The sequence below is a fragment of the Bombina bombina genome, chromosome 4 (assembly GCF_027579735.1).
Source record: "Bombina bombina isolate aBomBom1 chromosome 4, aBomBom1.pri, whole genome shotgun sequence".
NCBI lineage: Eukaryota > Metazoa > Chordata > Amphibia > Anura > Bombinatoridae > Bombina > Bombina bombina.
In genome coordinates this window covers 947,795,408-947,811,038 of record NC_069502.1, presented here as the reverse complement: position 1 = coordinate 947,811,038, position 15,631 = coordinate 947,795,408, and the positions used below count along the sequence as shown (strand labels likewise).

Sequence of the window (15,631 nt, the reverse complement as noted above, 5' to 3'; positions counted from 1 at the left end):
AAAGGGACATTAAACACTTTGAGTTAGTAATAGAAAATTATAAATTGTATATATAAAAAAATCCCCTGCAATATTCTTTCATTATTTATTTGGTTCCCTTTTCCTGTAATTCAATTCTGATATTGTGAGCTTTTCAGTTCCTGTTAGAAATGGAAGTGCAGAACACTGTTATATTCCACACAGCCATTGGCTGCACACTCTAGTGACCTTTTTATAACTGTCCCTAAATGGCCATAGCAGAGAAGGTAACCTAAGTTACAACATGGCAGCCCCCATTGTTTTATAGACACTAACGGCTAGATTTAGAGTTTTGTCGGTAACGACCCGCGTAGCTAACGCTGGCTTTTTTCTGGCCGCACCTTTAAAATAACTCTGGTATTGAGAGTCCACAGAATGGCTGCGTTAGGCTCCAAAAAAGGAGCGTATAGCATATTTAACGCAACTTCAACTCTCGATACCAGAGTTGCTTACGGACGCGGCCAGCCTCAAAAACGTGCTCGTGCACGATTCCCCCATAGGAAACAATGGGGCTGTTTGAGCTGAAAAAAACCTAACACCTGCAAAAAAGCCTTGTTCAGCTTCTAACGCAGCCCCATTGTTTCCTATGGGGAAACACTTCCTACGTCTGCACCTAACACTCTAACATGTACCCCAAGTCTAAACACCCCTAACCTTACACTTATTAACCCCTATTCTGCCGCCCCCGCTATCGCTGACCCCTGCATATTATTATTAACCCCTAATCTGCCGCTCCGTAAACCGTCGCTACTTACATTATCCCTATGTACCCCTAATCTGCTGCCCCTAACACCGCCGACCCCTATATTATATTTATTAACCCCTAATCTGCCCCCCACAACGTCGCCTCCACCTGCCTACACTTATTAACCCCTAATCTGCCGAGCGGACCGCACCGCTACTATAATAAAGTTATTAACCCCTAATTCGCCTCACTAACCCTATAATAAATAGTATTAACCCCTAATCTGCCCTCCCTAACATCGCAGACACCTAACTTCAATTATTAACCCCTAATCTGCCGACTGGAGCTCACCGCTATTCTAATAAATGGATTAACCCCTAAAGCTAAGTCTAACCCTAACACTAACACCCCCCTAAATTAAATATAATTTTAATCTAACGAAATTAATTAACTCTTATTAAATAAATTATTCCTATTTAAAGCTAAATACTTACCTGTAAAATAAATCCTAATATAGCTACAATATAAATTATATTTATATTATAGCTATTTTAGGATTAATATTTATTTTACAGGTAACTTTGTATTTATTTTAACCAGGTGCAATATCTAAGTTAAGAACTATTTAATAGCTAAAATAGTTAAAATAATTACAAATTTACCTGTAAAAAAAATCCTAACCTAAGTTACAATTAAACCTAACACTACACTATCAATAAATTAATTAAATAAAATACCTATAATTATTTACAATTAAACCTAACACTACACTATCAATAAATAAATTAAATACAATTCCTACAAATAACTACAATTAAATAAACTAACTAAAGTACAAAAAATAAAAAAGAACTAAGTTACAAAAAATAAAAAAATATTTACAAACATTAGAAATATATTACAACAATTTTAAACTAATTACACCTACTCTAAGCCCCCTAATAAAATAACAAAGCCCCCCAAAATAAAAAAATGCCCTACCCTATTCTAAATTACTAAAGTTCAAAGCTCTTTTACCTTACCAGCCCTGAACAGGGCCCTTTGCGGGGCATGCCCCAAGAAGTTCAGCTCTTTTGCCTGTAAAAAAAAACATACAATACCCCCCCCCCAATATTACAACCCACCACCCACATACCCCTAATCTAACCCAAACCCCCCTTAAATAAACCTAACACTAAGCCCCTGAAGATCTCCCTACCTTGAGTCGTCTTCACCCAGCCGAGCCAAATTCTTCATCCAAGCGGAGCAAGAAGAGGTCCTCCATCCGGTAGAAGTCTTCATCCAAGCGGGGCAGAAGAGGTCTTCCATCCGATTGAAGTCTTCATCCAAGAGGCATCTTCTATCGTCATCCATCCGGAGCGGAGCGGCAGCATCCTGAAGACCTCCGACGCGGAACATCCATCCTGGCCGACGACTGAACGACGAATGACGGTTCCTTTAAATGACGTCATCCAAGATGGCGTCCCTCGAATTCCGATTGGCTGATAGGATTCTGTCAGCCAATCGGAATTAAGGTAGGAATATTCTGATTTGCTGATGGAATCAGCCAATCAGAATCAAGTTCAATCCGATTGGATGTTCCGCGTCAGAGGTCTTCAGGATGCTGCCGCTCCGCTCCGGATGGATGACGATAGAAGATGCCTCTTGGATGAAGACTTCAATCGGATGGAAGACCTCTTCTGCCCCGCTTGGATGAAGACTTCTACCGGATGGAGGACCTCTTCTTGCTCCGCTTGGATGAAGAATTTGGCTCGGCTGGGTGAAGACGACTCAAGGTAGGGAGATCTTCAGGGGCTTAGTGTTAGGTTTATTTAAGGGGGGTTTGGGTTAGATTAGGGGTATGTGGGTGGTGGGTTGTAATGTTGGGGGGGGGGGTATTGTATGTTTTTTTTTACAGGCAAAAGAGCTGAACTTCTTGGGGCATGCCCCGCAAAGGGCCCTGTTCAGAGCTGGTAAGGTAAAAGAGCTTTGAACTTTAGTAATTTAGAATAGGGTAGGGCATTTTTTTATTTTGGGGGGCTTTGTTATTTTATTAGGGGGCTTAGAGTAGATGTAATTAGTTTAAAATTGTTGTAATATATTTCTAATGTTTGTAAATATTTTTTTATTTTTTTGTAACTTAGTTCTTTTTTATTTTTTGTACTTTAGTTAGTTTATTTCATTGTATTTATTTGTAGGAATTGTATTTAATTTATTTATTGATAGTGTAGTGTTAGGTTTAATTGTAGATAATTATAGGTATTTTATTTAATTAATTTATTGATAGTGTAGTGTTAGGTTTAATTGTAACTTAGGTTAGGATTTTTTTTACAGGTAAATTTGTAATTATTTTAACTATTTTAGCTATTAAATAGTTCTTAACTATTTAATAGCTATTGTACCTGGTTAAAATAAATACAAAGTTACCTGTAAAATAAATATTAATCCTAAAATAGCTATAATATAAATATAATTTATATTGTAGCTATATTAGGATTTATTTTACAGGTAAGTATTTAGCTTTAAATAGGAATAATTTATTTAATAAGAGTTAATTAATTTCGTTAGATTAAAATTATATTTAATTTAGGGGGGTGTTAGTGTTAGGGTTAGACTTAGCTTTAGGGGTTAATACATTTATTAGAATAGCGGTGAGCTCCAGTCGGCAGATTAGGGGTTAATAATTGAAGTTAGGTGTCGGCGATGTTAGGGAGGGCAGATTAGGGGTTAATACTATTTATTATAGGGTTAGTGAGGCGGATTAGGGGTTAATAACTTTATTATAGTAGCGGTGCGGTCCGCTCGGCAGATTAGGGGTTAATAAGTGTAGGCAGGTGGAGGCGACGTTGAGGGGGGCAGATTAGGGGTTAATAAATATAATATAGGGGTCGGCGGTGTTAGGGGCAGCAGATTAGGGGTACATAGCTATAATGTAGGTGGCGGCTCTTTGCGGTCGGCAGATTAGGGGTTAATTATTGTAGGTAGCTGGGTGCGACGTTGTGGGGGGCAGGTTAAGGGTTAATAAATATAATATAGGGGTCGGCGGTGTTAGGGGCAGCAGATTAGGGGTACATAAGTAGAACGTAGGTGGCGGTCGGCAGATTAGGGGTTAAAAAAATGTAATCGATTGTCGCGATGTGGGGGGGCCTCGGTTTAGGGGTACATAGGTAGTTTATGGGTGTTAGTGTACTTTAGAGCACAGAAGTTAAGAGGTTTATGAACCGGCGTTAGCCCAGAAAGCTCTTAACTACTGACTTTTTTCTGCGGCTGGAGTTTTGTCGTTAGATTTCTAACGCTCACTTCAGCCACGACTCTAAATACCGGAGTTAGAAAGATCCCATTGAAAAGATATGATACGCAATTGACGTAAGGGGATCTGCGGTATGGAAAAGTCGCGGCTGAAAAGTGAGCGTTTGACCCTTTTTTGAATGACTCCAAATACCGACGGTAGCCTAAAACCAGCGTTAGGAGCCTCTAACGCTGGTTTTCACGGCTACCGCCAAACTCCAAATCTAGGCCTAAACCTTTACTCATATTTTGTCAATATTTAAACAGCTAATGAAACTTTAAAAAATACATCTGCATGTTATTCACAGACTAATCTTTTCTTTGAATGCATCATTCTATCTAACATTTGTTAAGTGTTTAATGTCCCTTTAATAACATAAGTAAATTGGAAAGTTGTTTAAAATTCCATATTGAATATACTGAATCGTGGAAGAAGAAAAAAATTGGGTTTCATGTCAGTTTAAGCTTTTGGATGTTATAAAAAGGTTAGTTGTAAAATGGCACAACGTAATGTGAAATTATTAAAAGATATGTAGCAGGGTTAAGAAGTTAGCTGGAGGCCAGCAGAGCAGCAATACAGACGCATATTATAGCAGCTCTGTCTACATTGCATGTAAAAACTACATTTAAGGACTGTTCCAGCCTCAATAATTGTTATTTCATCAGGATTGCTTAAATACAAATGACCTACACATCTAATCCTACTGCTGGGAACTCTGCCAAAGAGATAGATCTTTAAAGCTTTTGTGAGTAACCTGTTGGCAAGAGGCTCCGAAGTCGGCCATCTTGGGCCTATCTATACTGTATCCCGGAAGCCTACTACTATTCCTCGTCATGTTACCTGTGGAGCAAATTATGGAAGAGATCCATCTCTTCCTTGACGGTTGCCGCGACATGCTTGAGCGCTCACCGGGTCTGGCGCTCCGACAGATAGTTGATAAGCCTCAGGCTCTTCATACTCACATGCCCATTTGCACGGCCATGCCGGAGGGTGATGGCGCTTTGGGGCCCCGGCGACCCTCATCTCCTGAACATGCTGTCTTGGTGGCAGAGAATAGCACTACTCTTACCTGCTTATCGTCGGACATGCTAGGACGCTTCAATCTCCTGCAGCACCGCGCACTCCCCACTGTGCCTAGCAATCGTATACAGTTACTGTTGCCTGCAGTTAAAGTAACCCAAGGAGACACGTACCTTACATCGGCGGTGGCTTTCTCACCACAGGACTGCTCTGATTGGACTTACTCGAGTGCAGCTGCCCGCACTATAACTGCACAGAGATTTGCAGATGCACACCGCTTCTGTTCCGGCAAAGTTCAGTTGGCCCCTTTCATCAACGGACAGCAGCGGTCAAGCATCCCAGCCAAGCTGCATAGGTTAGGCATTGGATAGCACTATCAGAACAGCTTGTTAGAGTTTCATACCAGGAGCGGCTGGAACTCTTCCTATGCACCTATAATTTTCCAAAAGCTGAGGACTTCTACGATGCTCCCTTACCATTTACCATTCAGGTCTGAGGATGATGGCCTAACGGCCTGAAGTCTTGAAAATATATCTACCTGAGAGACTGACTGTTTGAGGGACTACCTTCTCTCCATACCTGTTTTATATATATCATTAGCCCAAGGCTTAGCCTACTTGACGCCGTTTTATTTCATTATATTTCTAGTTATGTTTAAATTGCTAGTCTAAACATGTCACTAACCACAAGATATTGATTAGATTTTACAGACCGTGTCATATCCATAGTTTAGCCTTACCTATGTATCACATTTTTTGCAAACCAGGATTAGAGTCTCTGATTATCAGCATTATGTCAGTATTCTACCACAGCCTACCGTCCTTAGGGTTTTTGTTAAACTTACATAAAGTGATTGTAATATGTTATTTACTGTTAACTATGGCAATATATTATGGAGATGGCAATTCCAGGGTGTAGCTGAGCTTCCGGGCGTTAGAAGTGTGGGATTGTGTTTACAAAAATATATATATATAGTCTATATAGACTTTGAGCGACAGACATGATGACTACTATACCTTGCCTCCAACTAGATAAGTTTATTATGTTAAGTAGTTATAAATGCTTTCTCTGAGGGTTGTTTTTTTTCTGTGCTGAATGGGATGTGTACTACAGTACTATTTATGGCTCAACTGAATTACCAATCAATGTCCTTTTTCCCTCCCTCCTACATGTGTTAGCCTGCTATGCATACTCTCCTAAGGGGATCTCTACTATGGTGTTCCCTACTAGTTTATATGCTACTGGTGAGCTTGGATATCTTTGGCCGAGATGTCTAAGCCTTCCACATTTTTTACTTGTATGCTGACGGGGGACCTCATGGCAAGCTAGGATTAAAGATCACACCTTGGTGGATAGACCCACTTACCTGTTGCCTATTAGCGATAAGTATGACACCTTGGAAACTATATAAATGTAGATGCAGGCCACACAGCATGTTCACATATATATGTGCATATGCAGGTTTCTCTGTTATTATATTTACTATGTGTTGAGCTCCCTACTTGTAACTCGGACCATCCCTATCTTATGTTGCGCTGCACTTCTTGTCTGTATTTAGTGTGGTATTCTAGGGCGGGCTGGACCTGCACTACCGTCACCGCATATAATCTCTCTCCTCACAATACCACAGCTAAACCTCATAGTCCATCATAGATCTTTGTCTTTCATCTTAAAATTTTCAACCCTTCTAAACCAGGTATAATAAAGATTCGGCACATAACTGACCCAATTTCATGCATACCTTAGTAACCCATTTACCTGTAAAATCACCCACATAGACCTACTGCCTGATTTTATTGAAATTTGTGGACACTGTTTCATTTACATTATCACCTCCTCCCCACCCACACACATAATATATCTACCATGTAAGGAGGGCTAAATATGCAGCCCGTCTAGTTTATGCCGCACCCTGCCCATACTTTTTATTAACAAATCTTGCAGTATAGCTCGTTATTGACTTTGTTTCACCTCTTCAGCTTTGCAAGATAACCATCTTTTCCCTTCCCATGTTAAAATTCTAGTTTTCTACTTATATATAGGAAATCACTCCTTCATTACAGTATTTACACTCTACTGGGTCGATAATTAATCATTCAGGGTAGTGGAGGACAGTGCATTGGTTGTAAAGCACCCAATGTGCCCATGAAATTTTTCACATAGTATGGGGCCTGTACATCTCTCAGAACTGATGTGGTGCTTAATACAACTCTTACAATTTGTCCACCATATGTATCTTACCACCTCCCCCCCCCCCTTAATATATCTCCTATTTTTAGGAGAGTGAATTATGTGGTTTGTCTCGTTAATACCACACCTTATTTCTCCATTACAGCTTTCTAATACTATACCACCTTGTTAAATTAAATTTACTTACTTAAGCGTGCATTATACCAATCCTATAGCGCAATTATTCTAAAAATCTGAGGTTTTCATGATGGGGTCCAAAATACCCTTGGAATAACCTTCTGTTATAGTTGTTTAATATTGTTTGTTATGAGGCCCAAGAGCGGCCGCTTAGATAAATATGAAGGTTCTATACTTTTATTGGCATTTCCGTGAACTACTGTATTACTTGTCTTTTATCCATGTGGCAGATGAAGATGTTTTTTACGCATTGTATCCTGTTATAAGCCATTCTACATTTCTACTGTATCCTGCTGCAATTATTTTGTTTGTATGCCAACTTTTCACCTCAATAAAAAAAATTAAAAAAAAAAAAAAAAAAAATTTAGCTGGATGCTTGTTATGTTCTGAGAATTAGAAATTGCTCGTTTCAGAAATTATATGAAAAGGGGGCAGAATAAATAATAAAAATATATTGCTACGTTGTTTCATTATGCATAACTAAACATCTTATATAAAAATCTCAAGAGGTTTACTGTCCCTTTAATTTGTTTTCTAAACCAAAAAATAATAATTTTCCATGTAAATTGAATAGGAAAACATTTTGGTTGGGAAAGTATAAACCTCCTGTTATGTATAGGCCTAGTTGTTATGTATAAGCCTAGTTTTTATTTTTTTCTCTATATCTTTTATGTATTCCTTAGATAAAAAAACACTGTAATATATTAGGGTTTCCATTATACAAATGAACCATATGCTGATTACAATATACTGTGTGTATATATATATATATATATATATATATATATATATATATATATATATATATATATATATATATTGTTGACACACAGTATGCAATGTTGCTTCTAAACTCCTACCATACTGCCATCAAAATATTAATTTATTAGAAAATGATCTCCAGTTTTGGCAGACGTTCTTAATACAGTTTGCCACCTTTTCTCAATATATTGACTTTAATAGTTTCTGACTTTTTTTCAGTCTACAGGTGAAAGAGGAGAACTGAGTTGTGGATGGGCCTTTTTAAAACTTTTCGATGTCAACGGAATGCTGTTGCCTACCAAGTAAGAACTTTCACCTCTTATTTAACTTATCACATCCAGTTTTTTGGCATAACTCGCTTTGTCCAAACAGACCAAAAAAGAACTGCCTAGAAGAATGTTGAATGAAGACTAATTTGCTTACTCTTATTTTTATTAATTGACAGCTCCTGCCCGCATGCGATTGGCTGTGCGCGGGCAGTGGGTGGGGTTGCACGCAAAACGCAATTGAGCGCTCGTGTGCAATGTTAACTACGGTCAGCAGATTGCTGCCCACCAGAGGAGAGCTCGTGCGGACTGGGGCGAATATGTACGCCCCTGTCCGCCATGGATTGATAAATTGAGCCCATAATTTATAAAAGTACAGACGTAAATGAAAGGGACATTCTGATCAATTTGTGCTGCTATTTTGGTCACAACGTAATGTCAACAAAACAATTATACTTAAAATGGTGTATTTAACATTAGGTACTGGACACACATATGTCTTCTTCAAGTGTTCTTTTGTCATATAACTTCCTTTCAGATTCTGTATTCTTTGTACAGACTGGCTCCAGGATGTGAAATTGATAGTATTTCCCTTTTAGTAATTCCAATGTTGGACATTAGTAAAACATATCATAATCTTAATGGTTTTAAGGGAACAGTCTACTAAAAATGTTTAAAATGCCTTTAATACCCATTCCCCAGCTTTGCAGAACCAACATTGTTATATTAATATACTTTATAACATTTAAACGTCTACATTTCTGCCTGTTTCTAAGACCTTGCAAGCCACCTTTATCTCAATGCATTTTATAGTTGTTCACAGCAAGACACTGCTAGTTCACGTGTGCCATTTAGATATCATTGTGCTCAATTCCGTGGAGTCAGTGCTAATAACTTAAAATGAAAAATCTGTAAATAGCACTGAGATAAGGAGGTAGTCTACAGAGGTTACAAGTATATTAGCCCTTTGAATGCTAAGCACTTTCCCACCTGGGTGCTAAGATTTTTTTTTAATGTTTTTTTTATTTTTTTCAGACCCCCAAGACTTACACTGTTGGAAAGGTTAGGCGATTACCTTTCCAATGGTGGGTCTTGAGATACAGGCTTCTAAGCAGCATGCTTTCTGCTCCTATATTTAACATCGTTAAGTATAAATAAAGTTGCGCAGTGACGTCATCACGTTATTGCGTGTGACTTCACCACGCAAAACGGGAAGCCCTGGCGATGCCTGTCACTCTACAGGCATGATCGCCGGGGTAGGAGTGGGTGGGAGCCCCCAGATCTCCCTCAAGGTGGGAGAGTGCTAGTGACGGCTCTGAGCCGTCATTAGCACCAGAGTGAGAAACTCTGTGAAGGCTCAGAGCCGTCAGCACTCAAAGGGTTTATTAATATAACCGTGTTGTTGGGCAAAACTGGGGTAATAAAGGGAGTATCTATCTTTTTAAACAAACATTTTGGAGTAGACACTATAAATTCTTATGATATGTGATCATAATATTTAAGTACTTTACAAAAGGAAATGTAGAAAAAGGGGGTTATGGGATAGCGCTACAACAGCTGAGAGATACTAATATGTGGAATATATTGTGGCTATTGCCAATAACAATAGTAATGGGTTAGGGATATTTCTAAATGACCACATTTTTTTTATAATATAATAAATTGATCCCTGAAAAACGTGACTTATTAAGGAGTAGGAAATAACATCTAGTATTGTTAATACTAACTAATATGTTGGCCTTTAATAGCACATTAAATAGGATATTTGTCTCAAAAGAGTCGGAATATCGCAATAGTATATTGGAGTTAATAATAGAACAACAGTATCTTTAAATAAAATCAAGTTGTGAATTCATCTAATAAAATTTATTAATATAAAGCAAATCGATGATAACATAAATTTAATATGCGCAAATAAGTGAATTCTAAAAGAAGATGCCGGCATCCAATGATTTTAATTACGGCTAAAAAGTATACACGCTTAATGCCATGCCAAATTATTATTATTACTATTGCTTTTATTTGTGGAGTACACCCAAATTTAATAACACTGCCAAATATTAAGTCTATCTTAAAAAAAAAAAACAGAAATGTCGGGTGGGATAATTTATTCTTAGTTAAATGTTAATTACAAATGGTAACAATATCTTTACTTCTTTTGCCTTTTAATATTTATTTATTTTAAATGTGAGATGTGTTAATTTGCTATACTGATTTGGTTGCATTTCAGAGTTACCATGTAGCTTTATGTGCTTTTTTCTCTGTGATATAGGACGTACGAGCTTACTTTGAATGGGGGTACACCGTATGAACGAGGTGTAGAAGTTGATCCATCTATAATAAGACAAGGTAAAAATAAAACACAACATGAATATTAGACATCGATATCTCTCAGAAGTTTATGTAGAAGCTTAGAGATGACCATAATACTATGTAAATATCAAATACTTAACCCCTTAACGACTGATGTCGTACAGGGTACGTCTTGCACAAACTTGTCTTTAAAGACCAGTGACGTACCCTGTACGACGTTGGGGTTTAAAGCGGCTGGAAGCGATCCTGATCGCTTCCAGCCGCTTTCCGGTTATTGCAGTGATGCCTCAATATCAAGGCATCCTGCAATAAACCTCTGTGGCCCTCTCTGGGAGGCGGCCATCAATGGCTTTTATGATTAAGAGGGGGGCGGGATAGGGGGCGTGGTCGCCGGGCGGGCACGGACGAGCGCGCGTGCACGGGACGTGGCGGGCGGGCGTGTGCACGGGGAGGAAGTGGGTGGGAACCGCTGCACTACAGAAAAAAAAAATACGATCGGGTTGATTGACACCCCCTGCTAGCAGCCGATTGGCCGCGAATCTGGGGGGGCGGCATTGCACCAGCAGTTTGCAAGAACTGCTGGTGCAATGATAAATGCAGACAGCGTATGCTGTCAGCATTTATCGATGTGCAGCGGACATGATACGCTACATCGTATAATGTCCGCTCGCACTATGATAAATCTACCACAAAGGCTCAAATGATAGATAACTTGGTGTGTCTATGGAATTTTCATCTAGTGTACCTGTTTCCTCTGTTTGTTCTTCTTACAAGAGTAATTGCTTGGTTTCACATGAGGCGTCTGCAGCTTTATATGCTTTGTAGTGCAAGAATTACACTCAGTTGGCTCAAAACATTCTTTTGGATGCCAAAACAAGTCATTCCCTTTCCTGGTGGATCATTCATAAATCCATTTTTCTGGGGGCATCCTTTGTCAGTACAAATTGGACGGTGATCTCGACAGATGCAAGAGAGACTTATCTGCTTTTCCAGTCAGACAATGTAACAGCAGTGGCTTACATCAATCATCAAGGGGGAACACACAGTTCCCTGTTGATGAGGGAGATTTTCTGAATTCTGAATTGGGCAGACTGCAATTCCTAGCAGTTCATATTCCAGGGGTCAGCAATTGGAAAGCAGATTTTCTAAGATGTCAATCTGTTCAGTCTTCCTCTGGAAGTGTTCTGTTACCAATGGTAATAGCCAGGATCAAGTAGGAAATATCAACAGTAATTCTGATTGCTCCAGGACTTGGTTGCAGATCTGGTGCATATGTCCAGGTGTCCTCTTTGGCCTCTTCCTCTGCATCACAACTTTTTCTCTCAAGGTCCATTTCTCCAACATAGGTGTGTCCGGTCCACGGCGTCATCCTTACTTGTGGGATATTCTCTTCCCCAACAGGAAATGGCAAAGAGCCCAGCAAAGCTGGTCACATGATCCCTCCTAGGCTCCGCCTTCCCCAGTCATTCTCTTTGCCGTTGCACAGGCAACATCTCCACGGAGATGGCTCAGAGTTTTTTGGTGTTTAAATGTAGTTTTTATTCTTCTATCAAGAGTTTGTTATTTTAAAATAGTGCTGGTATGTACTATTTACTCTGAAACAGAAAAGAGATGAAGATTTCTGTTTGTAAGAGGAAAATGATTTTAGCAACCGTTACTAAAATCGATGACTGTTTCCATACAGGACTGTTGAGAGGAATTAACTTCAGTTGGGGGAAACAGTGAGCAGACTTTGGCTGCTTGAGGTATGACACATTTCTAACAAGACTTGGTAATGCTGGAAGCTGTCTTTTTCCCTATGGGATCCGGTAAGCCATTTTCTTAATTTTCAATATAAGAATAAAAGGGCTTCACAAGGGCTTTAAAGACTGGTAGACATTTTTCTGGGCCAAAACGATTACTTTATAAGCATATTTAATGGTTTATAACTTTGGAGAGTTATTTTAATCTTGGGAATTTTATTAAAAAAAAAAAACGGCAGGCACTGTATTGGACACCTTTTTCACTGGGGGCCTTTTCTAGTCATAGGCAGAGCCTCATTTTCGCGCCACTAATGCGCAGTTGTTTTTGAGAAGCAAGGCATGCAGATGCATGTGTGAGGAGCTAAGAACCACTGAAAAAGCTTATTGAAGGCGTCATTTGGTATCGTATTCCCCTCTGGGCTTGGTTGGGTCTCAGCAAAGCAGATACCAGGGACTGTATAGGGGTTAAATGTAAAAACGGCTCCGGTTCCGTTATTTTAAGAGTTAAAGCTTTCAAATTTGGTGTGCAATACTTTTAAGGCTTTATGACACTGTGGTGAAATTTTGGTGAATTTTGAACATTTCCTTCATACTTTTGCGTATATTCAGTAAAAAAGTGTGTTCAGTTTAAAATTTAAAGAGACAGTAACGGTTTTATTTTAAAACGTTTTTTGTGCTTTGTTATCAAGTTTATGCCTATTAACATGTCTGAACTATCAGATAGACGATGTTCTGTATGTTCGGAAGCCAAGGTTCCTCTCCATTTAAATATATGTGTTGAATGTGACAAACAAAGTAGGGACAATGATGCCACTGATAATAATGTTGCCCAAAATGATTCCTTAAGTGAGGGGAGTAAGCATGGTACTGCATCATCTCCTTCTATGTCTACACCAGTCTTGCCCACTCAGGAGGTCCCTAGTGAATCTAGTGCGCCAATCCTCCTTACTATGCAACAATTAACGGCTGTAATGGATAATTCTATTAAAAACATTTTAGCCAAAATGCCCACTTATCAGCGAAAGCGCGACTGCTCTGTTTTAGATACTGAAGAGCATGAGGTCGCTGATGATAATGGTTCTGACATGCCCTTACACCAGTCTGAAGGGGCTAGGGAGGTTTTGTCTGAGGGAGAAATTTCAGATTCAGGAAAAATTTCTCAACAAGCTGAACCTGACGTTATTACATTTAAATTTAAATTGGAACATCTCCGCGCTCTGCTTAAGGAGGTGTTATCTACTCTGGATGATTGTGACAATTTGGTCATTCCAGAGAAATTATGTAAGATGGACAGGTTCCTAGAGGTCCCGGTGCCCCCCGAAGCTTTTCCTATACCCAAGCGGGTGGCGGACATTGTAAATAAAGAATGGGAAAGGCCCGGCATACCTTTTGTCCCTCCCCCTATATTTAAGAAATTATTTCCTATGGTCGACCCCAGGAAGGACTTATGGCAGACAGTCCCCAAGGTCGAGGGGGCGGTTTCTACTCTAAACAAACGCACCACTATCCCTATAGAAGATAGTTGTGCTTTCAAAGATCCTATGGATAAAAAATTAGAGGGTTTGCTTAAAAAGATGTTTGTTCAGCAAGGTTACCTTCTACAACCAATTTCATGCATTGTTCCTGTCACTACAGCAGCGTGTTTCTGGTTCGAGGAACTAGAAAAGTCGCTCAATCAAGCATCCTCTTATGAGGAGGTTATGGACAGAGTTCAAGCACTTAAGTTGGCTAACTCTTTTACCTTAGACGCCACTTTGCAATTAGCTAGATTAGCGGCGAAAAATTCAGGTTTTGCTATTGTGGCGCGCAGAGCGCTTTGGCTGAAGTCTTGGTCAGCGGATGTGTCCTCCAAGAACAGATTGCTTAACATCCCTTTCAAGGGGAAAACGCTGTTTGGCCCTGACTTGAAAGAGATTATTTCAGACATCACTGGGGGAAAGGGCCACGCCCTTCCTCAGGATAGGTCTTTTAAGGCTAAAAATAAAACAAATTTTCGTCCCTTTCGCAGAAACGGACCAGCCTCAAATTCTACATCCTCTAAGCAAGAGGGTAATTCTTCTCAAACCAAGCCAGCCTGGAGACCGATGCAAGGCTGGAACAAAGGTAAGCAGGCCAAGAAGCCCGCTACCGCTACCAAGACAGCATGAGATGCTGGCCCCCGATCCGGGACCGGATCTGGTGGGGGGCAGACTCTCTCTCTTCGCTCAGGCTTGGGCAAGAGATGTTCAGGATCCTTGGGCGCTAGAAATAGTTTCTCAAGGTTATCTCCTGGAATTCAAGGAACTACCCCCAAGGGGAAGGTTCCACAGGTCTCAATTGTCTTCAGACCAAATAAAAAGACAGGCATTCTTACATTGTGTAGAAGACCTGTTAAAAATGGGAGTGATTCATCCTGTTCCATTAGGAGAACAAGGGATGGGGTTTTACTCCAATCTGTTCATAGTTCCCAAAAAAGAGGGAACATTCAGGCCAATTTTGGATCTCAAGATCCTAAACAAATTTCTCAAGGTCCCATCGTTCAAGATGGAAACCATTCGGACAATTCTTCCTACCATCCAGGAAGGTCAATTCATGACCACGGTGGATTTAAAGGATGCGTATCTACATATTCCTATCCACAAGGAACATCATCGGTTCCTAAGATTCGCCTTTCTGGACAAGCATTACCAGTTTGTGGCACTTCCATTCGGACTAGCCACTGCTCCAAGAATTTTCACAAAGGTACTAGGGTCCCTTCTAGCGGTGCTAAGGCCAAGGGGCATTGCAGTAGTACCCTACTTGGACGACATACTGATTCAAGCGTCGTCTCTACCACAAGCAAAGGCTCATACGGACATTGTCCTAGCCTTTCTCAGATCTCACGGGTGGAAAGTGAACGTAGAAAAAAGTTCTCTATTCCCGTCAACAAGAGTTCCCTTCTTGGGAACAATAATAGACTCCTTGGAAATGAAGATTTTTCTGACAGAAGCCAGAAAATCAAAACTTCTAAGCTCTTGTCAAGCACTTCATTCTGTTCTTCTTCCTTCCATAGCGCAGTGCATGGAAGTAATAGGTTTGATGGTTGCGGCAATGGACATAGTTCCTTTTGCGCGAATTCATCTAGACCATTACAACTGTGCATGCTCAGACAGTGGAATGGGGATTATACAGATTTGTCCCCGACGATCCAAGTAGATCAGAGGACCAGAGA

General features: G+C 39.8%; 1 protein-coding gene across 1 annotated transcript in view; it reads left to right on the top strand.

Moving 5' to 3' along the window:
* The window catches only part of NPHP1 (nephrocystin 1), a 322,800-nt gene that overhangs the window by 156,692 nt on the left and 150,477 nt on the right, over positions 1 to 15,631 (top strand). The window contains exons 17-18 of the mRNA XM_053711944.1: positions 8,340 to 8,422; positions 10,659 to 10,735. Coding sequence (XP_053567919.1) covers positions 8,340 to 8,422; positions 10,659 to 10,735 — 160 coding nt within the window. The remainder of the gene's footprint in view (positions 1 to 8,339; positions 8,423 to 10,658; positions 10,736 to 15,631) is intronic.